The sequence below is a fragment of the Trichoplusia ni genome, chromosome 15 (genome assembly GCF_003590095.1).
Source record: "Trichoplusia ni isolate ovarian cell line Hi5 chromosome 15, tn1, whole genome shotgun sequence".
Lineage (NCBI taxonomy): Eukaryota > Metazoa > Arthropoda > Insecta > Lepidoptera > Noctuidae > Trichoplusia > Trichoplusia ni.
This window is the reverse complement of record NC_039492.1, coordinates 10,622,545-10,646,810: the sequence shown is the minus strand read 5'-3', so window position 1 is coordinate 10,646,810 and position 24,266 is coordinate 10,622,545. Positions and strand designations below refer to the sequence as shown.

General features: G+C 35.8%; 5 protein-coding genes across 5 annotated transcripts; 4 read left to right on the top strand and 1 right to left on the bottom strand.

Annotated features, from left to right (window-relative positions):
* Nucleotides 1-209: 209 nt before the first annotated feature.
* On the top strand, nucleotides 210-4,123 carry LOC113501425. Its single transcript, XM_026882553.1, has 8 exons — nucleotides 210-245; nucleotides 504-699; nucleotides 906-1,206; nucleotides 2,176-2,272; nucleotides 2,360-2,467; nucleotides 2,763-2,870; nucleotides 3,472-3,531; nucleotides 3,610-4,123. Exons 1-8 carry the CDS (start codon nucleotides 210-212, stop codon nucleotides 3,649-3,651), a joined length of 948 nt encoding a protein of 315 aa, XP_026738354.1. The 3' UTR covers nucleotides 3,652-4,123.
* Nucleotides 4,124-4,140: 17 nt separating this feature from the next.
* Nucleotides 4,141-7,446, bottom strand: LOC113501424. Its single transcript, XM_026882552.1, has 7 exons — nucleotides 6,927-7,446; nucleotides 5,868-6,168; nucleotides 5,562-5,658; nucleotides 4,978-5,088; nucleotides 4,434-4,538; nucleotides 4,267-4,326; nucleotides 4,141-4,198 (listed from the first exon to the last, which is right to left on the bottom strand). The coding sequence occupies exons 1-7, from the start codon at nucleotides 7,444-7,446 to the stop codon at nucleotides 4,157-4,159; spliced, it is 1,236 nt and encodes a 411-aa protein (XP_026738353.1). The 3' UTR covers nucleotides 4,141-4,156.
* Nucleotides 7,447-9,845: 2,399 nt separating this feature from the next.
* LOC113501300 lies at nucleotides 9,846-12,944 on the top strand. The gene is made up of 7 exons (XM_026882409.1): nucleotides 9,846-10,781; nucleotides 10,904-11,204; nucleotides 11,345-11,441; nucleotides 11,526-11,633; nucleotides 11,963-12,070; nucleotides 12,214-12,273; nucleotides 12,706-12,944. Exons 1-7 carry the CDS (start codon nucleotides 10,289-10,291, stop codon nucleotides 12,745-12,747), a joined length of 1,209 nt encoding a protein of 402 aa, XP_026738210.1. The 5' UTR covers nucleotides 9,846-10,288; the 3' UTR covers nucleotides 12,748-12,944.
* A 1,529-nt stretch (nucleotides 12,945-14,473) lies between these two features.
* On the top strand, nucleotides 14,474-20,399 carry LOC113501409. The gene is made up of 7 exons (XM_026882540.1): nucleotides 14,474-14,999; nucleotides 15,239-15,539; nucleotides 15,736-15,832; nucleotides 19,319-19,426; nucleotides 19,599-19,703; nucleotides 20,013-20,072; nucleotides 20,159-20,399. The coding sequence occupies exons 1-7, from the start codon at nucleotides 14,489-14,491 to the stop codon at nucleotides 20,198-20,200; spliced, it is 1,224 nt and encodes a 407-aa protein (XP_026738341.1). The 5' UTR covers nucleotides 14,474-14,488; the 3' UTR covers nucleotides 20,201-20,399.
* A 78-nt stretch (nucleotides 20,400-20,477) lies between these two features.
* On the top strand, nucleotides 20,478-23,726 carry LOC113501408. Its single transcript, XM_026882539.1, has 7 exons — nucleotides 20,478-21,445; nucleotides 21,535-21,838; nucleotides 22,048-22,144; nucleotides 22,281-22,388; nucleotides 22,649-22,756; nucleotides 23,228-23,287; nucleotides 23,668-23,726. The coding sequence occupies exons 1-7, from the start codon at nucleotides 20,953-20,955 to the stop codon at nucleotides 23,707-23,709; spliced, it is 1,212 nt and encodes a 403-aa protein (XP_026738340.1). The 5' UTR covers nucleotides 20,478-20,952; the 3' UTR covers nucleotides 23,710-23,726.
* The last annotated feature ends 540 nt before the right edge of the window (nucleotides 23,727-24,266 follow it).

Sequence of the window (24,266 nt, the reverse complement as noted above, 5' to 3'; positions counted from 1 at the left end):
GTATCAAATAGAGTAATAATAACAAGCCACGGCTTACCTCCTTAAGCTTACCTTATAATTTAAGAAGCATTACCTTGCCTTTGTTTTGTAATTGCTGAGAGTTTCTTACATCAGTCAACACTGAAATAACGTCTTTAACAAACGCATTCTTTAAAGTAGAAGAGTTAAGAAAGAAACGAAGTATTTAAAACATTTTGATTTTAGATATAATGGAAGGTCCACATTATTACCAACAGAATGAGACGGCAAAACTTTTCATGTATTTGGGGACGTTCTTTTATTTATGCGGACTGCCTAATTACTGGGAAACACATGTTGCTCATAACAAGAAATTCACAAAAGTTTACGATAAATTCATCATCGTTTGTAACATTTTATTGGTTTTGTTCGGAATCTCATCGGTAACAGCGCTGTTTACCCAAACAAACTTAACGGAGAAGCAAGAATATGATCGTGGACTCGTGGCTTACTTAGTTCCATTTCAATCTTTTTTTAATGTACAGCTAGAGTATTACAAGGTTGAGATAAAACAAATCCTATACCACTTGGCGGTGGTGCTGAGAGAGCCGTATAACAACCGCGAGCTAGAGGCCACGGCGGTGAGGAAGGTCAGGGTGTACTCAACCCTATTCTTCATTATTTCTCTGATGTTTGTGTCGGCGGGAGGAATATCAGCTATTCACAAAGTCGTTACTGCAGGTACGATGTATACAGTACGATCAGTGGCTCAGTTTCTTTAAATCGTACTACAATGTATTTTTATATATTTGGCTCACCAAAAATTGTTTACACCACAAAATATTAAATACATTCATTATAACACAATACTTGTGTAACAATCTCTTATAGGTAAGCACACAAACAATCATTTATTATTAATAAAATGAATGCTTAATTACTTGTAGGAGAAATATTCTGCCCGGTGATACCAGCTTGGCCGAGCTTGAGCGATACCTCGTTGCTATCACTTGTGATAAGGATTATCTTCTATATCTTCTGGTTGATGTACGATGTCAGAGTCATGGCCATGTTCACACTACTCCTATCTATGTTAGTAATGATTTTCTACCAGTTCAAGAACCTACAATGCTATTTCTATAGTCTTGACAAAATATTTCTGGAGGAAAACCTGAGTCAACGAGAGAAAGAACTTAAATATGAGAATGCGTTTAAACTGGGAATATACATGCATGCAGAAACTCTGTGGTGAGATATCAACTATTCTTATTATATGTATTTCGAAGATTGCCATTTCATAGAAACAGGGAATACGAGTTTTTCTTTTTATTCAGCTTAATTAAACTAGACAGATTGATTCTTCCTCAAGTCGAGTCATTTTTGAATACGAGTTCCGACCCGACACTAACTCGGCAAGGTGGCTTAAATAGATAGATATGAAGTTAATTGGAAAAGATCAAACTACATAGGATGAGTGGCATGGTGTAACGTTGGGTTATAATATAATGGATACCTCACGATCTGACAAATCTTGAAAAAAATGCGTGTTGAAACTTGGGCTGCCAGTTTTAATCGATACAGAAATTATGAATATTTGATCGAATTGTGACATTAGGATGTAGGATGTAGGTATAAAAAGTGGATTCTTTTCGACAACTGTAAGCGAAAAATATTACCAAGGGCCAGCATGCCTTTTATCAAAGGGTATTGTACACCTGCGTAGACGAATAAAAATATTTGTATTTATATTATAACACAACAGATAAGAGCAAAATACTATAGCTGTCTTTGATCTGCAACAACAACACATGCCCTCTGTGCCAACATAGCCGAGTTTGGGTGTTATTGCATGACCGGACAATACTCTGCCGGTAATACGGAAAGCCGAGTAGTTGAGGTCCCCTCGCCAAACCCACTGTGCGCGACATGTCGCGGGTTCGATCCCCGACCCCGCCGCGTGAGCTCATGATTAAGGACTCCGGTTGGGTCCGAAACTAGTCGGGCAACCCCGATAAATACATGTGAGTAAACCGTTGCATCATTTAACATACAGGAACTGTAGTCATATTCCATTCGTCATTCTGCAAATCTTTCTTCAAAGCACTACCATTTTTTCAGCGATTTGGTCATTTATTCTTCGTCTCAGAAAGTTCCCTCCCTAGGAGGCAGTACAAAATAAATAAATAAAATTATATAATGATCATGGTTTTCCTCCAGGGTCAAAAAACAAAATCAGCATGTCTGCGAATGGATATTTGCATCAGAGGTCACGATGTCCTTCATTGGGCTCATGGTGCAGCTTATAACTATTGTGGTAGATAACTTTCATAATTCATAAAGTCATAAGTTTACAATTGTTAATTTTCGTTAGAAGGTCATTGATATAATATTATGATTACAGAGTGGTAAACGCGATGTTAGTACGGTAGGGACAACGTTCTCAATGATTATGTTAACTCTGATAAGCCTCGCATTCTTCATGTGGAACGGCGGAGACATTACGATAGAGGTGAGTGAGACTAATTGTTAGGGAAAAACATTTTCTTATTTGATTTGCCAGCGGTTTTAGTTGTCTGTTCAGCAGCTTGTGCCCAAGTTTAGTACGTAACCGTTGCAGAATCTATTTGATATTGATTTTAAGACCCTTGAATCAAGGATATTTTCAAACGCTAATTTCGTATTCTCAGTTTCTCGTACGTCAGTAGTTGCATTCATTAAAAAGGTTCTTGTGTTTGAAGTTATCAAGTTGAACAGGTAGGTACCAGGTAGAGTTACTTGCAATCCTTAAATTCGTTTTTCTTCAGGCGTTAAAGGTGTCGGATGCAATGTACTTCTCCGGCTGGGAGAACTGCTCCGGGCAGTCGTCAGCGCGCGTCAGGAAACTGGTCGCGTGTGCAATTAGACAGGCTCAGGTAATCTACAGAATTTGCTTCAAGAAGACCTGCGCTAGTTTCTAAAGTAAGACTGTTGCAGTTCTGGGTACGAGACACTGCATACAACTTTCTACCTTAAGATTCAATAGCAGGCCTCGTGTTCGACTCTTAAAGGTTTCATAAGAAAAACACTTTCAAAAGTTCTGGTGATTTTGGCACTAATAAGCTACATATTTTGATTCAAATCAATATATAGTCCCGTTAATCTTGACCTAAAAACCTACCTTACCCTACCTACCTTTTTGAATCGTAATATCTCAAAAACGGTGGCTCGTAGGAAAAAAGTATCGAAACATGTTTTGTAGATTATTTTTGATCTACAATGTTGTCTAAAATATTTTTATGATAAAACTTACCGGTTCCCTGAAAATCATGAAAAGCTTTTTTTTATCTTTGAACTAGAATATATATTTTTTTCCATACAGGTGAAAGATAGGGGACTTTCGAATTTTATTTTTAATCATTTTTTAACAACCTTACATATTTTCAGCTTGATGGGAATTTATGTAGCTTGGAATGTTTAAACTGACCGGACTAATACTTTAGATACTAAATGTAATTATTTGTATTTTTCTTTCAGGAACCGGTTGTTTACAAAACTTTAGGCGTCGTTGAATTTTCATACGACGCTTATGTGAAAGTAAGTTAGTCGTTGACACCCAACATTTTTTCATATTTATTGCTATATAATGAAACATTTGTATATTTCTGTTTTCAGATAAGCAAATTGCCGTACACAGTAGTATCAATGTTTTATTAAATAATTCTTCTGACTATTTAGCATCACAAAGCTTAGGCCTACCCATAATTAAGATAGAACTCAGGTGTTTTATTTTAGATGATATTTTTCTCTTGTTATATTTGCACAAAGTCATTGCAAGAAAGTAAGTGATTCCCTGGGAACTCACCGATGTATTAATTACAAATGTGTAAACATTGTCAGTAAATACCTACTTTATGTTTTATTATAAGCTTTCGTGAGAATGTTTACTTAGAAGTGAATACCGTTAAACATGTGTTACTAATTATACTTATATTTCTTTGTTATTGCACAGTTACATTATTATAGTACAAGTGGAGGAAACTAACGACAGACACACGCACTAGCACATATCAATAAATTATTTATCACTGAAATGTGTTTTTTATTTATGTTTCGACCTTAATCTTAACTATCATACGTGTAAGTGAAAGTGTAGAATGCTTAAAATGGTGCCGTACAAGTAGAAAGACGGTATTTATTATGACAGCTGTTGTCGTCGTACTTAATAAAGCACAGAGAACAGCGAATAAGACATCTTTACGATCTGTAAAAAAACAATAAAATAAATAACATGATTAATAAATAACTTAATATTCTAAGTTGAATACATACCGCAACATACGTTTCATAAGAGAAAGTAAATTGACCAAATGCCTTTATTTCTATTGGTCTCTGAAAATTAATTTAAGAATTAATAGACAATATTTTAAAGAGAACCTTATGTTCTGCACTATAAGGTCCAATATGAAAAGTGTCTAGGACTAGTTCCAGGGTTGTACCTGTGCCTGCATCATCGCTAACACAATCAGTTTCCTGATCCTCCCGGATCCCTGGCTGCAGCTCTGCCACCCAGATCCATACATAGCTTGTGGCAAACTGGATGCCTGAAAACATATGAAAGAAACAATTTTATTACAGAAAAAAAAGCCCAAATATTTGCAGCGAAAATTACATTGGCAATGTCTCAGTTCTTCCACTGGACAGGTCTTAGGCTGTGATTGGGATACGACAGGACGACACGGACAGTACGAAAGGACTTGAAATGAAACTACTTTTACGGATTTTATCGCGGTTTAATTTTAGATTTTAGTTTAATTCCCGTTTTAGTGCCCGTGGTCACCATACCTGCAAAGGTGTCGAAACGTTGGGAACTATTAAAATCTAAAATCCGGAAAAGTAGTTTCATTTCAATGTCTAGAACATTCGTGTAAACCTAAGAAACCAACCACCATTTAAGGTCTCCTGTGGGGTATTAGAGAAATAATATTAATAACGCAAACCAAATAACCTATATTTGGTTTATATTATTTAGTTTATACTAGCCTCCACAGTAATGTCTCCAGCTGGCCACATGAAGTAGCCGAGCCCGACTAGTGCAGAAGAAAACCTCGGCGCGCTCTTCATCAGTACAGCGATCGAATGCGTGTCGTCATTCTGACAAACAAAATGCATAGCTTTTATTTATCAAACCGGTCAAATACGCGATATTGAGAGTTTCATTATACTAAACACGTTCTTTATCTAGATCTATCATCAAATTTAAATGCTAGCTGTTGCTCGTGGATGTTGGGAATAACTGCAAAATACGCATACTTTTGCATTTACAACATCGCTGTGATGTTATGTATAGTAATGGTTGCTTACCACATTGTTATAGCGGCAACTAAGTAAAATACATCATCTGTGAAAATAACAAATGTAACTATCATTGATCTTAGACCCTGGTGACGGTGGAAGAATGGAGAGGGGCCTTCAAATTAGGGTTCCGTTCTCTCCCGAAATTGAACGCCTAACTTACTACATCATCATTATCATCTTCAGCCCATATTCGTCAACTACTGGACATACTTACGACATTACTGGTTATAAATAATAGTTGACTGCAACTTAATCAGTAAATAACTTACCATCACGTCAGGTAGAATAGAAATAAGCAGTCCACACCAGAGAAGAACGTGGGAGCTGAAAGTTACCCTGAAGAGACGTTGACTCTCATCCACACACCTGAAACCAGAACACTTTTGAAAACATGTCAGTAGGAATTAACATTGAAGTTCTTAGAATATATGTTACCTCAGAACTTCGGACCGAATGAAATGATTTTTTTTTTCGTGTTAATTTAATGTGAAATAGGTTTTGGTCCATAAAAGTTAAATCTAATTTGCGTCAGTAATTTTTATTTATTTAATATGAGAGTGCCTAAACAGACTCACCATAAAGTAAGCGCATGCTGTTGTATCCCGTACCTAAACATCTCCTCATACTTCAAATCTTTGTCATGCTGACTCAGCGAGTCATCTTCGAAAATCTTATTAAGTCTTTCGAAGTAGCTCTGAAGGTTTTTGTACTGTTGTCCTAAGAACAGCAGTACAGTGTGGATGATGAGGAATACGCCCATGTTGCGTACCACGTGGAAGATCCAGGTGAAGTATACCACGACCCTGGTGACGCCGGCCAGCGTGGACGTGTCGGAGGGCTGCGGCCACGCCGAAACGCACGTGATGAATGTTGCGTCTAGTAGTAGAACGGTAATGAAAGTATTTGTCAATATTTCTATTGCTGTATTAAATATGTACGAAAACATATCCTGCAGTAAGGAATTTTGTCCTTGTGTCGAGGGAGGTTTCACAGACATACAAATTATAAAAATTATACAAAACACCCAGACTCAGAACAAGTATTTCATCATTGGCCTAGCCTTTTCCCAACTATGTTGGGGTCGGCTACCAGTCCAACCGGTTTCAGCTAAGCACCAGTGCTTTACAAGGAGCGACTGCCTATCTGACCTCCTTAACCCAGTTACCTGGGCAACACGATACCCCTTGGTAAGACTGGCTGTCAGACTTTTTCAAGCTTCTGACTACCTGTAACGACTGTCAAAGATGTAGGGATAACAGCCGGGACCCACAATTTAACGTGCCTTCCGAAACACGGAACCGAACTCAGAACAAGTATTTGTAGATCACAAAAATGCTTGTCCTACGCGGGGGATCGAACCCGCAACCACTCAGCTATCCATTCAGTCCTGTTTTTAAATTGCAGCATAACCAAATCATTTCTGAACATTGCATTTGAGCGAAAAAACATTAATTCCGATGCTACGAACAAGTAGATAAAGCGTAATCAATCTTCACAAAGTGCTACGATAGCTACGAAATCGTAGCATAGTCTACGTATAAAATTGTAAACTTTATTGAATGACAAGAAGAAATATTGCAATAAAAATAATCTGTTATTAAAATTTATTTTATCAATAACGTTAATAATGTTACCTGATGTGAAAGCTTTGTACGCATTGTAAATTCCAACTAATACCATATTGCATAAACAAGAGGAGAAAAATATCGTATTGTATAGTTTGGACTGACGTATCATTTCTTGTTCAGCTTTCTTATCATTATGCGCTGCTTTGAGGACTATCGCCAGCTGATACATGAGTTCTCTGACGTCAGCAGTGTAGTACAGTATCACGAAGTGGTAGAAGACAGTGATGATAGGAGTGGAGAGGCCGTAGGCGAGGCGGTCCGACTGCTGGCCCGGCGTCAGGTCCTGCTGAGTCCACATCGACAGAGTGCACGACGTGCAGAACACCACCATCACCATGTGGTTGAGGATCATGGAGGGTCGGTACAGCTTCACGATGGTGTCGGAATAGTTCACCTTCTTGATCCAGAAGTCCGGGCTGCAAGTGATGAACCAGAACCTGTTGTACTGCTCCAGCAGCTTGGTGGTCGCTGTCTCCTCGTAATTTGGGGATCGCGTTGGTGGACGCGACTTTTTAAACCACTTCATTATTGGTATAAAATATTTATATTAGATATAATTATTTTTAGAGAACTTTTACTTTATACGATAACGTCGTAAGTTTGCCGTGTAAGTTTTTGTATTTATATAAACATTTTCTTGCTTATACTGCCGTTTGTTACCATCTTATTACCTACTGAATAACTAAATAATTAAGTAGCAACGAGACTGGTATTACTTCTTGCATTTTCTTATTACCTTTTGAAACAAGGGACACCATAAAGAGTATATATAAGCAAGGGACAGGAAAAACAACAATATTTGCAGACATTAAAAAAATAAAATATCGGCAAAGTAGGTTTTGTCATAATTTTTGATCTCACGTTCGAAAAGTGCATGTAAGGCCCAGTCCTTTTAGAAGTTACCATGTACATTTTTTATAAACAAAACCTAATTAATAAATAAAAAAGTTTTTTTTATTAATTAGGTATTTTTATTAAGTAGATTTGCAAAAAAAAAAAAACTCTGTTTGACGATTATATTGTACTTCACTTTTTAAACTTAAGTTTACTCTCATATCAGCATGTCTGAGGAAAAATAAGAGAGCCATGGTCAATACCAAGTAATTACTATTTATTAAAAAAATACAATTAAACGATAATGTGAAGTTACAGCGCCATTATTTATTCAGGATCTAATGAGACATTAGCAGACGGCTAATACTCTAGCAACAAATAATATGAATATAAACGTAAACTGTCTTGTTCATGACTTTGTTAAACTAATTCTTAGAATGCTAGACAATATCCCTAACTAAAACTATCAAAAACCTCACTTACCACTAAGTCATGTCATGTACTTAACCTAGCCTTAAATACCGGTAAAAGGGGATGCCCCACACAGGAACCTGTCACGAGTCATCACAATACTCAAAACGGGCCCTTAGTCGGCTATTGTGGACTACAGGCCTATAGCTATAATATCAGCATCGTTGTTATTCTCTACAAACTAATTGTAATTGTTTCCAGAACAACTCGGATTCAGAACAAAACAGGCTGCTCGAATCTCTTTAGCCGTTTACTTCGACATTAATGCCCCATTAGAATGGGCTATTGCCATTAGAATGGTACATAACTCACTCAAGAGTGGACTACTTGGATATTCCTTTTTTATCACTCGTAATATACACCGTGATTTTTTAGTCGTCTTACAAAAGCAGCCCAGTTCATGTATCCAATGACTAGAACACGTTCATGATAAAAAAATAGGTATTTATGAGATTTGAAAAAAAAAATGCAATTTTTATTCAATATTACGATGCAATGCGTAGTTTTTTAGAAACACAGCTCTGTTGCGAGCGCGGTCCGAGCCTTGTAACAATGGTGTGGGGCGCGGGCGGCGGCAATTTTATCATTTTTAAGAGTATATTTCAGATTTCTCTTGTTTAATTTTCTTCGTACTTATTATCTTAGTTGATGATAAAAAAAATATAATCGCGCCTAGGAGTATTTTACGTCGGATACATGAACTGAGCTGCTTTTGTAAGACGACTAAAGAATCACCGTGTATTTCATAATCCGATTGCTGTTTAATTAAGTGTAATAGCTAATGATATCTTTTCTGTAGGCTGTTAATAATAAGTTAATACGTAATAAGTTAAACCCAACCAGTTGAAAAAAACTAGTAACCATAGTAGATACCAAAAATTATGCTTAAATAAAATGCTCCAAAAAAAAAAGTATTTATTAAAACAAAACCAGAACCACGGAGAACCATACTTAGTGGCTAATTTAATTGAATAACTCTTTTTAGCGCTCCTTCTTCTCATAGGAAACTAAACGTTTAAACCATAACATCCCTCATTAGTCGCCAAATACATCAGGACCAGGTCAACTAATTTAGACAAGCTCATTGATCACTGGCCCAATACATTTGTGTTTTATTTCAACGTTTTATAAGCTTAAAATTATAAGCTTTTCCGATATACGTAACAATTCTCAAGTTTCTAGATCTTTTGTTTCAAATAAATTGCTCTATTAGACATTCTGTGTAGGAAATTGTTCTATTATCTAAATTGGCGAAATTATTTCAACGTAATATTTAAATGAGCTATTTGTTAACTGTTACTTAGGGTTGCGAATATAGTTATTTTTTGTGCTAATACCAAAATCTTTTAAATATCTATGATGGACAGCTGTGGTATCTGGACACCATGCCATGTCACTGAGCACGTCGTTTCGTAAGCTCGAATCCCAGCGAAATGCTATCAAACTAATGAATTTTATGATTAGACTGTTTGTTAAACCCTGACACAAGCATTAAACTACTGACTACCGTGCGCCGAACTTAAAAAAAAAAAAACGATACTTAATTTATTAACGATATAATTTTATGAGTTAACATAATTAATTTATGATTTGCCATCGAATTAAATTACTTTTGTTCCTTTTAGCTGTAGCAAAGCACCTTGTTGATACTTAGCGTAAAACAAAGGCTGCTGTTATCTCGCACAGAGGATAAGCATTGCCATTCAACGTGCCAAATACCGCCAGCCTCGTGAGCACTCTCCAAGCAAGCAGTGCGGTTATGAATGTGATATATATGATGCCTTATTTTAACTATTGCTTTAATGTATTTATTTTAAAGGTGCTTTTAATTAAATTAGTTTGTAAATGTGTTACTCCGAGATATAGTTATGCTGATATAACATGTGTACTAACTTCAAACGTACTAACTTCACTTTTGACAACCCTATAAAATTCGTTGATTTGAAGAAATCATTAAAATGCAACAATTGCGAATGTGGTTTTCAATATTCTCAATCGTACTTTCCTCCCGTACGCTCCCGGACAATCAAACATAAATAAAAAAAATTGATGACCTGAAAACCATGGCGGCTACAGAATCTCTGTATGAACAAAGCAAAACCACAGATTTCTTCTACAAAATCTACTTAACGGTCTACATCTGCGGTTTTCCAAACTGTTGGATCGAAGATCTAAAGATAACTAAACGTTTTGCAAGGGTATACGACCGCTTCACGCTATTCAACAACGCGTTGATATGTACTCTCATTGGCACAGAGCTGCTGGCGGTATTCACTCAGCACAACCTCTCCGAGAAGCAACAGTCTAACTACATGATATACTTTATGTCTCATCCCCTGATGTACGGCTTCCGCGTGATTATGGGAACACACCAGAAGAAGGTCAAGACCTTGCTGTACAGTCTGACGGTTGTGCTGAAGCGGGTCCACAACGACCCCGAGGTGGAAAAACAGATGATACACAGCGCTGTCATGTACCTGTTCGCTTTGTGTTTCAGTTGCGCCATGTGCATGACTATGTATACTGTTGATGCTGGTTGGGAGATGATCAGTCACAGTAAGTAGTAGGTAGAGCAATATTTGTTTTATCGTTGGATAGCTAATATAATGATGACAAGATTATAAAAAAATAATAATAGAAAATTAGCAAATTGAATTGAATTTGAAATATTATTGCAGACGCTACTTTCACGACGCTCGTGACCGTTTACCCTGACGTAGAAGACAGGTCTGAGTTAGCCTCGTTCGTCAGAATTCTGACCAACATTGTGTGGTGGATATTCTACACCAGAATCATCGGGGTGTACATTCTGGTCATTCCTCTAGCCACTTGTCTTAGCTACCAGTTTAAGAACCTGCAGAGCTATTTCATAAGTCTCGCGGATATTTTTGAAAGAGACGATCTTAGTCAAACTCTGATGGAGGAACAATATGAAGAGGGGTTTAAAACCGGTATTAAAATGCATTTGGAGACTCTACGGTAAACATTTTTGGATTTCTTAAACTTATTGTGATAATTTTGGTGTAAGTTTCTTAAACTTACATAAACATTACATTTACATTGCTTGACCACAAAATCTGTCACTTAACATAAACTCATGAAACCGACAACATTTTCAGATGTACGAAGCTGACCCAAACAATATGCAATGAGGTTTACAGTGGACAGATTCTTTTCAACATGTTTATGTTGGTGGCACTGATGGCGCAGATGACGGTAGGTTTCTATTATTTACTTATTATGCATGTTTGTATGTACATAATTAAAGGAAGGTTACCGAATCGGAACTATTTGTTGTAGAATTCCGACCGCACCCTTGTGAACATGTGCTCGGCGGGGGTCACCGGTAGTGCTGTGCTCATTAGTACTGGCTTCTACATGTGGAACGCAGGAGACGTAACCGTCGAAGTGAGTTCTTACCATCCATCTGCATTCAATAGTATACTGGTGATGAAGAAGAAGAGGAAAGTTACTTTAAAAATTAAAACATGTCATAGATTTGCAGTCCGCTTGTGCGTAGGCTTCGGCTGCTTCATAGAACAGCTTCAACTGGGGATGGGAGGGCAACGTTTATGTTATAATACGCAAACTACTTTTTAATGGGTAGCTTTAAAGCACAGTGCAGGTGCGATAGGCGAGCATAATGCGTCAAAACCTCTGATTGTCGTATAAAACGGTTATGTAGGTTGTGTAATTTATTTCCTTTTTTAATAACGTTTTCATGATGATGGCTTTAGGCTTCCAACTTGCCGTCAGCGATGTATTTCTCTGGATGGCACAACTGCCAGGGGGCGTCCTCGCGTCGCGTTAGAACCTCCCTCGTCGTTGCCATAGCAAACGCTCAGGTAAGGAAAATACACCCTAACGAGGTATCTCGTGCTGCCATAACATTAATCTCACTTTATCTTGTCTTATATACTTTTATTAAAATTGATATCAATAATGCCAAAAAGTTTAACTTAATATGTAGTTTATTATTACTCCACAGGAACCTGTTGTATTAAAAGGGCTCGGATACATCAGCCTCTCATATGACTCTTACATAACGGTGAGTAGGTACCATTCGCCGTCAGAACAGAAATATGTAGATATACCATTTTTATCTTTTCTAAGGAGCTTCAAAAACCTTTAATGACATCTAATAATTCTTATGTTGGTCCATTAGTTGAACAATTAAGTTTTTTTGTACAAATACATATTACGCCATATACCTAGAAAATATAAAATTTACGCCTAAGCTTGAAACATTTTACCTTATAAAAGATTTCAACGAAATAAAAACATATTAATAAAAGCCGAACAACCTATTTACATACAATTGGTATGTATTTAGGTGCGAAAGAATGTGTGAATATTATTAACGTTTTTAAACTGCTGCAGCTGGCATCACGTTTAATATTAGTATAATATAAGGGATAATGGTCTCCCTGAAATTGTGTAAGAAGACTGTCTGGGTAATGAATTAATTGTTTATTTTCAGATCGTGAAGTCATCGTATTCTGTCTTTTCAGTGATGTTTTAATTGCTGTAAGGAATCTGCACAACAAAATGACAAATCCCCGTGAAATGCACCAAGTTATTGCATAATCTATTTAGTTCCGCTTTCAAAAATGTGCTTGATAATATTGATAGTGGCTAAATTACTATAAAATAGAATCGTGGATAAATGTTAATTAGCTATGATAATAAGACACCGCTAATAAAGTATATCTCGCACCCGTTTTTCATTGTTTATGAAAAATTACAAAATGCTACGAAAGCTACGAGGTCGTAGCGTATTATATCGTTAATATCAGTGAAGGAGGTTTTAAAAACGACAAAACATTTTACGATACTATGTAATTAAAAAATTACACATTAAACAAATTACACATTATTTAATACGTTTTGCACAATACGTCGATGCTAATGAAGATAGCTGTTTATTTTATAATGTGGATTTCTGTAAACATTTACGTAACTTTTTTAATATCTCTAGATACTTGTTAGGTGAATTTTCGTAAGATTTCTATAGTTTTTTTACAAGCCATATGACGTCATTGTCCAAATAATATGATGTATGGTAAGTAAAAAGCTTCTTCGCTTCATTATTTTAGACCTACTCTAAAAAATAAATAGTAATTAAATTAGCCTATTTAAGAAATCTGACTGATCTTAATGCCTAAGGTATGACTTTTTATATTTTTTGGATGGGAATGTCTTATGAAAAGTATGATAAAAATAAAAGTGCACAATCAGCCCACCCACCTACAAAAAAATGAATAATCAAATCTTTTACTTGACCAAAATTGGAATTTTTCTAAATAATATGATAATATGAACTGAGCAACCAATCTCTACTGATATGCCTTTTGTCTATATTAAGCGTCATAATGATAACTTCTGGGCCCCGATTCTGCTATTTACAACGGCCAATGAATGAATGGCAGTTGGATTAAATTTGAAATTATTCCTATTCTGTTAAGCATTTTAAAATAACAATACAATTACTGGAAGTTAATTGTGTTGACCTTGAGTGTATCGTCCCGTACCGAATTTCCAATTATTAGGTAGAAAAATTCTTAAAACAATACGAAAATTTTCATTTTTAGCCAAATTTAATTCATTCTTCGGCCATTGTAAATAGCAGAATTGGGGCCCTGGTGTCCTAAAGTTCCCAACTCTTTAGTTTCAAAGAAAATTGCTCTATTTTACATTATTTAGAAAGGAAATTGTTCTATTATCTAAATTGGTTAAGTAATTACAACCTAATAATTAACTATTCGATAATTGTTACTTAGGGTTGTGTATCTTCAGAATTCTTTCCTGTGCTAGTGGAAACCTCATCATATATTTTTTTAAAGATATTCTAGAACACTAACACCATTTTTACCGCATGGATTGTCGTCACCACGCCAATGATCACTATCCGCACCTTCTTTAGCTCTTACACTTTTTTGAGTTAACAAATGGGTAAGTAGCCATTCCACAATTTTAAAAATCAGTTTTTTGTAATTTCCAGCTATTTATTTTAGCAATCACGTAAGACTGCTTTTTTTTTGGACAATTGTCCTTGTCTCCTAATAGTACCTTAATCACCTTTTACAACGGCTTAGTTTTTACTTTTTACATCCCTATTAAACGCAACCTCTTTAATTTGAGGTTATTAAAATTACAATAATGACATTAATTACTACATGTTTAAATGACTCCTCAAACTTACCTCCTTCCCGTGGACTCCCAGACCGGAGACCGGATCGGTTTATAACTTATAAAATACAATTATGGAGGATCTGCAAACCTTAGCGGCTGCAGAAACTCTTTATGAGCAAAGCAAAACCACAGACTTCTTCTACAAAATCTACTTTATTGTCTACATTTTTGGTTTACCAAATTATTGGATCGAAGATTTGAAGTTGCCCACCAGATTTGTGAGAGTATACGACCGCTTTACGATGTTCAACAACGCTTTGATATTTACTCTCATTTGTACGGAACTGCTGGCGCCATTTACTCAGCACAATCTCTCTCAGAAGCAGCAATCTAACTTCCTGATATACTGCATATCTCATCCTATGCTGTACGGCTTCCGCGTGATCATGGCCACACACCAGAAGAAGGTTAAGACCTTGCTGTACAGCCTGACGGTTGTTCTGAAGCGGGTGCACAACGACCCCGAGGTGGAAAAACAGATGATACACAGCGCTGTCATGTACCTGTTCGCTTTGTGTTTTAGCTGTGCCTTGTCTATGTTTATGTACACTTTTGATGCTAGCTGGGAGATGGTCAGACACAGTAAGTAGATTTGATATCGTCAGATAATGAGGTTATTTAATCGTAAGTAGGTATTGTGCCTTAATTAATTCAAAAAAGTATGCTTCGCCTTAAATTCAAATGATGTAAAAAAACGCTCGCAACCATCTGGAACAATTATATATTTATAAATTTATCAAAATAACAATTATAAATTTATCAAAAAAACAACAACAAAAATAAAAGGTACGAATTGAATTGTACTAATTGTTTTATTGCAGACGCTACTTTCACGACGCTCGTAACTGCTTACCCTGACGTGGAAGACAGGTCTGAGTTAGCCTCCACAGTCAGAATTCTAACCTACATTGTTTGGTGGATATTTTTCTCAAGAATCATCGGGGTATACATTCTGGTGATTCCACTAGCTACTTGTCTTAGCTACCAGTTCAAGAACCTGCAGAGCTATTTTCTAAGTCTCGCTGATATTTTTGAAAGAGAGGATCTGAGTCAATCTCTGAAGGAGGAACAATATGAAGAGAGATTCAAAATCGGTATTAGGATGCATTTGGAGACTCTACGGTAAACATTTTTGGAGCATCACATAATGTCCTAGGAGAGGTTTATCATCATCATCATCATCATTGTGATTATGTTGTAGGCATACCTATGTTTCTTAGTTTGAGATAAAGAATACTCTAATCACTAGATTTTTTAGCTTGACCACCGAATCTGAATGTCACCTAACACGAACTCATTAATTAGAAAATATTTTCAGATGTACGAAGCTGACCCAAACAGTATGCAATGGCGTATACAGTGGACAAATTATCTTCAACATCTTAATTCTAGTGGCATTGATGTCCCAAATGGCGGTAGGTTTATGTTGCTACCTTCTTATGTTATGTACCTTGGATCTGTATTTATTTCGTCCCATTAGTAGAACAAAGTTTTATCTACAAAATGTCTACTTTTCGGTAGAGTGATTTGAAGTTTGCGCGTGCATTATTTTGCTTATAACTCTTTTATGGAAGACTTTAGCCATTTAATATTTTTACAATGCACATAGACATAAATATACGCTTTTATTGTTATAATTATTTATTCTAAAAATTATTCCTGTGCCTAGATAGTGTGTCGCATATGTATACATAACATTGTACTGCCAACGAGAACAGTTCAAGAGCTGTCTCTTGAACACATGAATCGTTATTCGACCAAATTAATCACGTTATATCTGCATGTGAAACAATATTTTACGGAATCCTAAAATTATGTCAATGTTTTTCGTGAAGATGTTTTGTATAATACTAGCTTCTCGGTGCGGCGCCTTATGGATTATTCAATGCTCTACACACTTATCTTGTTTAATCGTACTTACCTATTTATTTGCACAGGGAAAACAACTAAAAACAAACAATTCTTTAAACAATTAAAAACAACAAGTTGGCAAGTTATATAATATAATCAGTGTGAAATTTTACAAATTAACTTGTAACATAAAAAGAAAACACTAAGGCATGTAGGTAAGTTACTAATTTAAAAAAATATATTAAATCACAATTAAATCTAGCTTTAGGTGTTTTACAGCCTAAAAAGTTTCGCACACAAAATATCACATTTAACTTTAACGTAATATTATTATTTCTTATAATTATTATTTTAATTAAGAAAGTACATATTTTTTTAAATGTATACAGAAAACGATTTGAGTAATTGTATATTTTTAGTTATTAAGGATTATTGTTTTTTTTTTGTTGTATATAGCAATGATTATTACTTTTAGACCACCGCACAAGTAAACTCCACTCTTCTGGAGTGTATAATATATGGTTTTATTTGGTGAGGCGTTTTGTATAACCGAGTGCACACTGTCCCCCTCATTCTGGGTGTGTCCTTTTTCTGAAAATGAGTGTTTAAACTAATAGTATTTAAGAACATTTTCTTGCAAATATTTATGGAAGACGCTTGCCCATTACTTTTATCTAAAGATAAAGGAAGATAGTACTTATACGTAAAACTTCGTTTATTGGTCGTATTCTGATATGAACATCTCTTCTTTTTCTCCTTTGTAGTGTACTTTAATACATACTCCCATTGCTTTTCTCTGTCTCCCAACTCCCAAAACTTTTTAAATATATCTAACTGTACGTAACTAATTCTATCAAAGCACTTAAATTTACAGGAACATGGTGGACCCATTTGTTTTGCATTAACTACTTTGCCAGTTTTCGTAGAGTACTCCTGTCCAAGGTTCTTTTGTCGTTTCCTACTTATATCTGCCCAATTATCGCGACATTTTGAGCGTTTTTTAGGATTGACGTGGTATCGCAAGTTCAGAAACAGAGCTCTCTGTATCATAAAATGATTGACTTCCAGTTGATGGATCGGGAGATGCCATCACAGTACTCTCATTGTCGGACCAAGTTGGGCAAGATTGAGCAATGGTGGTATGGGAGCATCTTGTTGCGTCACAGAATTAGACGGATTAGAACCTTCTAAAGAACGTTCTTCGATAGCTTGCACTTGTGATTGGAGTGGTATGACACTATTAGAAACAGAGCAATCTATAGCATGAAGCGATTAACTTTGATCAGAAAGAGAGCGTGATGCCATCACGTATTGTGTGTTCTGAGTGTTGAACTGACTTGAGATTCAACTATGGGTGCATTCTGCTGCGTTACTGAATTGGATGGATCATGATTTTCTTCTAAGGAGTGTTCTTCAATAGCTTGCGGTTCTATCCAAAACTATTTACTTAAATACCTTTGTCTTGAATATTTGACTAGCAAGTGGCGCTTTTTTAGCCGATTGCTGGGGAATATGATTTCATCACAACTCGTGTCAGATTCAATTGACTGATCTGAATGTATCGGTCAAAAATCACTATAACAGTTTGTGTCATATATATACGGGGGTGGTGATGGCATAGGCGTAGGAATACAAATCTTTTATACAATACTTGAAATCGTTGCTGTACTGATAGCAGGTGATGCTTCATAACTGGATGCAGATTGAATTTGGAACGGAGTTACTGGACGCAGTTCAGTAAGAGTCGTTTGATCTGCTGATCCATCACAACAAGTAGAAGCGTCAGGAACATCACTTGATGAATCATCCCAAAAGGGTAGTTCGTTGCTTTTCTTAGCACCTGTAAATAATTATTTTTTTACAAAATGTACACACGGCTACCGTTCCACCTATACAGCTGGCCAGCTTAGACTGATTATATGTAGTACACACGGCTGTGTGTACTATGAAGTGAGACCAATTTTTTTTTGAAACGACATTTTAATTGAAAAAAATATTGTTATTCATGTTAATTTAGTTGAAAATTAGTTATTAAGAACAGCTGTGTACAATTAAAACTGTATTTAACAATTTTATAACACTTTTAGATTTCGAATAATGTTTTACAAAAAACTAACAAACAGAAAAAAATAGCATAAGCGCTTACGATGCACATTTAAAAAAATAATTTGGTCGAATAATGTTTCATGTGTGCATGCCGACGAAAAGAAGATGCAGTTATGCTTAGTAAAATATATTATGTGCACAAGAAACTACAAAATTAGAGAAACAAATAAGACAAGCTTTATTGTATATTAACATGTTAAGAAACTTATCAGTAAAGTGTTGAAGCGGATTGCACTTTAGTTTACAAAAACGCGGCAACTTGGTAGCAGAATGTTTTATGTGATCTTAAATACTGTCTCTGTGGTAATGTCAATAATTTTGTGTAATAGACAGAAAACAATGAAAATTAACAAAATTAAAAATGTTTATTACTTTTAAATTGAATTTAGATTTATGTTTGTTGTATAAACTTTAGAATAATCCAAGAAATATTTATTTTACGTATATTTTATTCCGAAAATAATTTTCTTCTCACTAATTTAAACGTTTAATTCTCAACAGTAATGAACCACCTTGTATATGTAAACAAAATAACAATAATTTAATTGATTTCTTACCATTTTGTTCGCCACTGTCGGTATCCATTGTCGCAGTTCCTCACTCCCGGCGACTACGTTGAAGAAAGCGCGTTGTAATGAAGGAACGCGACGCACGGAACCGGGAGCGCCAGAGCGGCATAGAGATATTCGCGTTATGTGTTCGTAAGACGTTATTGTAGGTACGCCGCGCGGCAAAAACTTTATTCGAACTTCATAACTTTTAAAATATTGCATAAAAAGTATAAAAAAATATATCATTGGATAGCTTACGTCATTCTGATAACGAATTTACCATAATATAATTTTTGTTACATGTGATGATAAAACAATATTCTACTAATGGGACGATTTTATTCAGGTAAAATTTATTCGGGTACCTAATTAAGAAAGCGTTTTCTTTTGTAGAATTCCGAGCGTACCCTTGTGAACATTTGCTCAACGGTGTTCACTGCCACTGCTGTGCTTGTAAGTACTGGCTTCTACATGTGGAACGCTGGAGACGTAACCGTCGAAGTGAGTTCAGCTAAAATTTTATTGTTTTTAAACGTATGATCAGCATCGTAGGTTTTCAATTAGTAATCTCTTAGCGCAGGAGAATGCATACATAGATGGTATTAAATATCCATCAAATCAAAATTAGTTAGATATTTTGAAACTTTCGTACCAACAATAGCGACGGTTTCAGGCTTCTCATCTGGCCACGGCGATGTTTTTCTCTGGATGGCACCAGTGCGGGACGGCCTCGCGTCGCGTTAGGAAACTGCTAGTCATCACCATAGCACACGCTCAGGTAGATATCAGGCACCTGGGACCTGCCACAGTAGGTAATCCATAGTATTTCCTGTTTATCAGAAACGCGAGTGGTTACTACACCGATCAAAGTCTGGTAATAAGAGCAAACCACAATGTGGTCAAGACTTGGATGCCGATATAACTGTGGCCTACTGATGAGATAGGAGACAAAAGGCTTAAAAAAAATGCGGAGGTCACGAGACAAGATAATAACATAAGCAATCGGAGGCCTAAGCCCAGCAGTGGGTTATTCAAAGCTGATGATAAATGTGTAACTAACTATATTTTTTCTTACTTTACCCCGCAGAGACCTGTTGTATTGAAAGGGCTCGGATACATTAGCCTCTCATATGAATCTTACATCAAGGTAAGTGCCATTCAGAATATCGAGATATTTAGAGTACATGATTTAAAAAATTGAAACTGGCTAACTAATTAATTGCTTATTTTCAGATTGTAAAGTCATCTTATTCAGTTTTTTCAGTGATTTTTTAAGTTGTAAACTTCTTCAAAACCACAAGTTTGTCCGCGGAGTGCACAACCCCAAACAAAAATTATAATAAATCAGGCAATCAGCTACTGTTTGCGCATAATTATACTTAAATTATTATGCTGTAAAATTATTCGTTCTGATAAATGTAAATCCATAATGATAATACGACACTGCTAATAAAGCAAAATTTTATTCACCAAACACCTATTTTAATTACCTTATTCTAAAAACTAACATGAAGGAGGATCGTTAACTTAGCAATCATTAAATTATGAGCAATTACAATAACCCCTTTTCATATGTAAAATGTATGGTAAAATTGCTTCTGCAAATTACCAAGAGGTAATTTGATGGCTAGTTAGCGTAGTTATATTCCAATTACTGCATGATCCATGCAATTGATTAATTGGTCGTTATTAAGACTAACTATCAATTTGATTCCTAGTAATTACAGAGACGTATTTGCTATGCTCCATTTTGTAAGATGGTTTGGAGTTTGAAAAAAATAATTAGGTACAAAAAAATTGTTGTGATACGTAGAAATAGATGGACAATTTACTATGTGGAAAGTAAGAGCTAGTGCTTGTAAGTAACTGTTTTTTTCTGATATTAAGGTTTCCTTGTCTTTTTACACTCCTATGTGTAAGTACGGCTCTGAAGTGCAATTTGCAATAATTCAAGCAATGCTTACCATTGCTTAAGTTACAAATTGATTCACAGACTCCTTGATAGCGGATGTGGTACCATCACCACTATGACTTCCTTTCACGGTCCTTATACGAAAACGAAAACAACTGAATTTCTGTCTAATCTCAACAAGTTCGGCTTCATTTTAGGCTTACCTAACTTTTGGGTGGAAAATGTAGACTTGCCATGGAACTCTACGAAAATAATAAAAACCATCAGTAAAGCCGGCAACATAACTGTCTTTGTTTTAATCATATCTGAATATCTATCATTTTTCACTCAAAAGAATCTGACGGAACAACAATTTTCGGACTTGATATTTTTCATCATATCTCACACTATTGTGACTGGGTTTCGAGTCCGCGTGGCCTATCAACGGGACAAAATAAGAGTAGTGATGCACAAATTGGGAATAGAGCTGAAGGAGGTCTTCAATGACACTGAGATCGAAGAGCAAATGATAGCAAGAACCAAATTCTTTTCGCTGGCCCTCATAATCAACTGTTTCATGTCCATGGTGATGTATGGTATGCAAGCTGTTCTCAGGGTTGTCCGGTCAGGTAAGATGACGACTATTGCTGATTCCGTTTGTAGCGTTTCTTGTCTTGAGTCTTGTTTAAGGATGTGTATATTAAAACTTTTGTTCCAGGGGTAACATTTACTACGATAATCACAGCGTGGCCCGATGTTGAAGACGACTCTGTCATTGGCAATGTATTAAGGAGTATTTTCTACATAATTTGGTGGATATACCTGTCGCGGGTTTTTTCGGTGTACACTCTGGTCATATCTTTGACAATTTCGGTCAGTCACCAGTTTAAAAACTTAGTCAGCTACTTTAATAGCCTCAATCAAACTTTTGAAGACAAAAATGATTTCACTCAGGAAGAAAAAGAACAAACATATGAAAATGGTTTCAAAGTTGGGATTGAGCTTCATTCTGAAACGTTGAAGTAAGTCAAAGTTTTAATACCTTTGTCTTGAGTGGCAGTTGTTAGGGTTCCCTGCCTAAAGGATAAAATCGGAATAATATTAGTGAAGCCCCTCAGTCTGTACGACAGACATCAGGCTGTACCTCAACAAATAAATAAATTTTCACAGGCGATGTATTTCTATTAAAAATCTTCATATACCTAAATCTCGTATCGTTGTTTTGCTTCAGGTGTTCGAATCAAGTGCAGACGATATGCGCGGACGTGTTCAGCGGACAAATCATATTCAGTCTCATTCTGCTGACAGTGATGATGATCCAAATGATGGTAACTGTAAAAAATACTGAAGTAGGAAAAGAAGGTCCTTTGTTAAGATAGATTATGATAGATCGCCATCAAAGATAAATTTCAAATAATTGCATGCAACCAAACCTGCAGTAAATAAATGATCAAATGTTTTCAGAACTCTCCTCGCACTCTGACAAACGTAATGACGCTGGTGATTACAGGCTTCGTAATCATGTTCAGCACCGGCTTCTTCATGTGGAACGCCGGCGATATAACTGTGGAAGTAAGTATGCCATACCGACTTAATTATGTACCTACTGTATTTATAATAACAATTTTTCAAGCGTTAACGGCGATCGATCACTCAGTGATATATGCTCGTCTCTCACCATGTGTGAAATAGGAAATTTTCTTTCGTTTCCGTTTCAAAAAGACTGCACCCCACTTTACTTCTACGATTCGATCAGCGATAAAGTTTTACGAACGACGCTTGTTTAACAGGGGTAGAGCAACTTGAAAGTTAACTAGATAATCTTTACACAGGCCAACAACCTACCGACAGCTATGTTCACTTCGGGCTGGGAGAATTGCTACCATGGATCTTCGATTCGCGTTAGGAAACTGGTCGTCATTGCCATCATGCAAGCACAGGTAATTTATCATTCATATTTCTATAATTTCGTCTTTAGAAAGTCGTGTAGCTTTTTTTTAAATGTATTTTAATGAATTTGTAGAAAAGCTTATATTAACAATTTATTTAGCGTTGCATTTAGTGGGAGGTTGGATATTCACTACAGTGGTAACTTGACAGTTGACAATATGCATTCGTCGCCAATAACATGTTTGTCATTTGTAGTTAATAATACCTAATATGACATTCGCAGCACGTTGGATATAGTTAATTGGAGTATCCAATTTAACAATCATACCACATGGAGCACTGTTTTCGGAGCTTGTTTGGTTGATCTGGCTTGTGGTAATAAATCGAACGTTAGCGTTTAGTTTAATTTGGTTCCGTGTAGTTACGTACTGCTTAACAGTATCGCATAAAAGTAATTTGAAAGACCATGAAAGAAAAACTTAAACATATACTATTTTGTAGCGGTTTTAATCTGATTCCAGCAACCGGTGGTGTTGACTGGACTTCGAGTTATTCCACTGTCGTATCAATCATACGTGTCGGTGAGTCAGCAACTGTAATTGAATACTCAATACTTTATTGGCACTCAAAACTGTAAAAGGTTCTTAATATGAAAAGTGTACCAGTTGTAGATCCATTTTTTTTCTATTTTGTGGGCCTTAATAATTATTGCAGTTGTGGGTAAGCGACTTCGCACTTGGTGTTGCGCCGCACCATTTCATTTTCACAAGAGCTTGGTGTGCTTTAAGGGATATTAAATGTAACAGTAGGCCCTTTTATTAATATAATAATAATAATATTTATTTGTACGGAATATAGCAAAAGTACAGAGAAGTGACTTAAGAATAAGTTGTACAACCCTTGATGTTTTATTGAATAACTTAATTCAACAAACGCTGAATTGCATTAATTTTTGTTTCAGATCATCAAATCATCATATTCTGTATTTTCAGTAATGTATTAAAAACCAGACAAAATGTTCTACAATTCTTAAGCACGTCTTTTTTTTTTTTTTTAATATTGGACAACTTTCACACAACGCCATCTTGTCTCAAATTAAGCAGAGCTTGTGTTATGAGTACTAGACCACTGATAAACATACTTATATAGTTCTAAATACATACATATTATAGATGAATGACACCCAGACACAGAACAAATGATCGTGCTCATCACACAAACATTTGTCCAGGGTGGGAATCGAACCCACGACCTCTGGTATAGCAGTCAGGGTTACTAACCACTAGACCAACAGGCCAGTCAATATACTCATAAATAGAAGTAGAGGTCATAATAAGTCACTTGACATTAACGCTTCATAGAAAGAGTACAATTACAGTAACTTTCACTTATATAGCAAATATCTTCAAATAAAAGAAAATTTAAAGAGTATGTTTGTTTTATTGGATTAACAGACAACAAATACTTTATATAATATATAGATTTTACCACAATTTTACATACAAAATAGTAAATACAGTTCTTGTATAAATTCGTAAACAAATCAAAATAAATGCCATC

Excerpts from the sequence above, each read along its gene's own strand:
- LOC113501300 (XM_026882409.1), top strand. The coding sequence starts at position 10,289 with ATGGCGGCTACAGAATCTCTGTATGAACAAAGCAAAACCACAGATTTC. Across the intron at positions 11,634-11,962 it reads CAGGAGACGTAACCGTCGAA|GCTTCCAACTTGCCGTCAGC; the intron begins GTGAGTTCTTAC and ends TGATGGCTTTAG. Across the intron at positions 12,274-12,705 it reads CATATGACTCTTACATAACG|ATCGTGAAGTCATCGTATTC; the intron begins GTGAGTAGGTAC and ends GTTTATTTTCAG.
- LOC113501409 (XM_026882540.1), top strand. The coding sequence starts at position 14,489 with ATGGAGGATCTGCAAACCTTAGCGGCTGCAGAAACTCTTTATGAGCAA. Across the intron at positions 15,000-15,238 it reads CTGGGAGATGGTCAGACACA|ACGCTACTTTCACGACGCTC; the intron begins GTAAGTAGATTT and ends GTTTTATTGCAG. Across the intron at positions 15,833-19,318 it reads CATTGATGTCCCAAATGGCG|AATTCCGAGCGTACCCTTGT; the intron begins GTAGGTTTATGT and ends TTTCTTTTGTAG.
- LOC113501425 (XM_026882553.1), top strand. The coding sequence starts at position 210 with ATGGAAGGTCCACATTATTACCAACAGAATGAGACG. Across the intron at positions 1,207-2,175 it reads ATGCATGCAGAAACTCTGTG|GGTCAAAAAACAAAATCAGC; the intron begins GTGAGATATCAA and ends GTTTTCCTCCAG. Across the intron at positions 2,273-2,359 it reads TGCAGCTTATAACTATTGTG|AGTGGTAAACGCGATGTTAG; the intron begins GTAGATAACTTT and ends TTATGATTACAG.
- LOC113501424 (XM_026882552.1), bottom strand. The coding sequence starts at position 7,446 with ATGAAGTGGTTTAAAAAGTCGCGTCCACCAACGCGATCCCCAAATTAC. Across the intron at positions 5,659-5,867 it reads CAGCATGCGCTTACTTTATG|GTGTGTGGATGAGAGTCAAC; the intron begins GTGAGTCTGTTT and ends TTCTGGTTTCAG. Across the intron at positions 5,089-5,561 it reads CTATTCTACCTGACGTGATG|AATGACGACACGCATTCGAT; the intron begins GTAAGTTATTTA and ends TTTGTTTGTCAG.
- LOC113501408 (XM_026882539.1), top strand. The coding sequence starts at position 20,953 with ATGACTTCCTTTCACGGTCCTTATACGAAAACGAAAACAACTGAATTT. Across the intron at positions 22,757-23,227 it reads TTGCCATCATGCAAGCACAG|CAACCGGTGGTGTTGACTGG; the intron begins GTAATTTATCAT and ends ATCTGATTCCAG. Across the intron at positions 23,288-23,667 it reads CGTATCAATCATACGTGTCG|ATCATCAAATCATCATATTC; the intron begins GTGAGTCAGCAA and ends TTTTTGTTTCAG.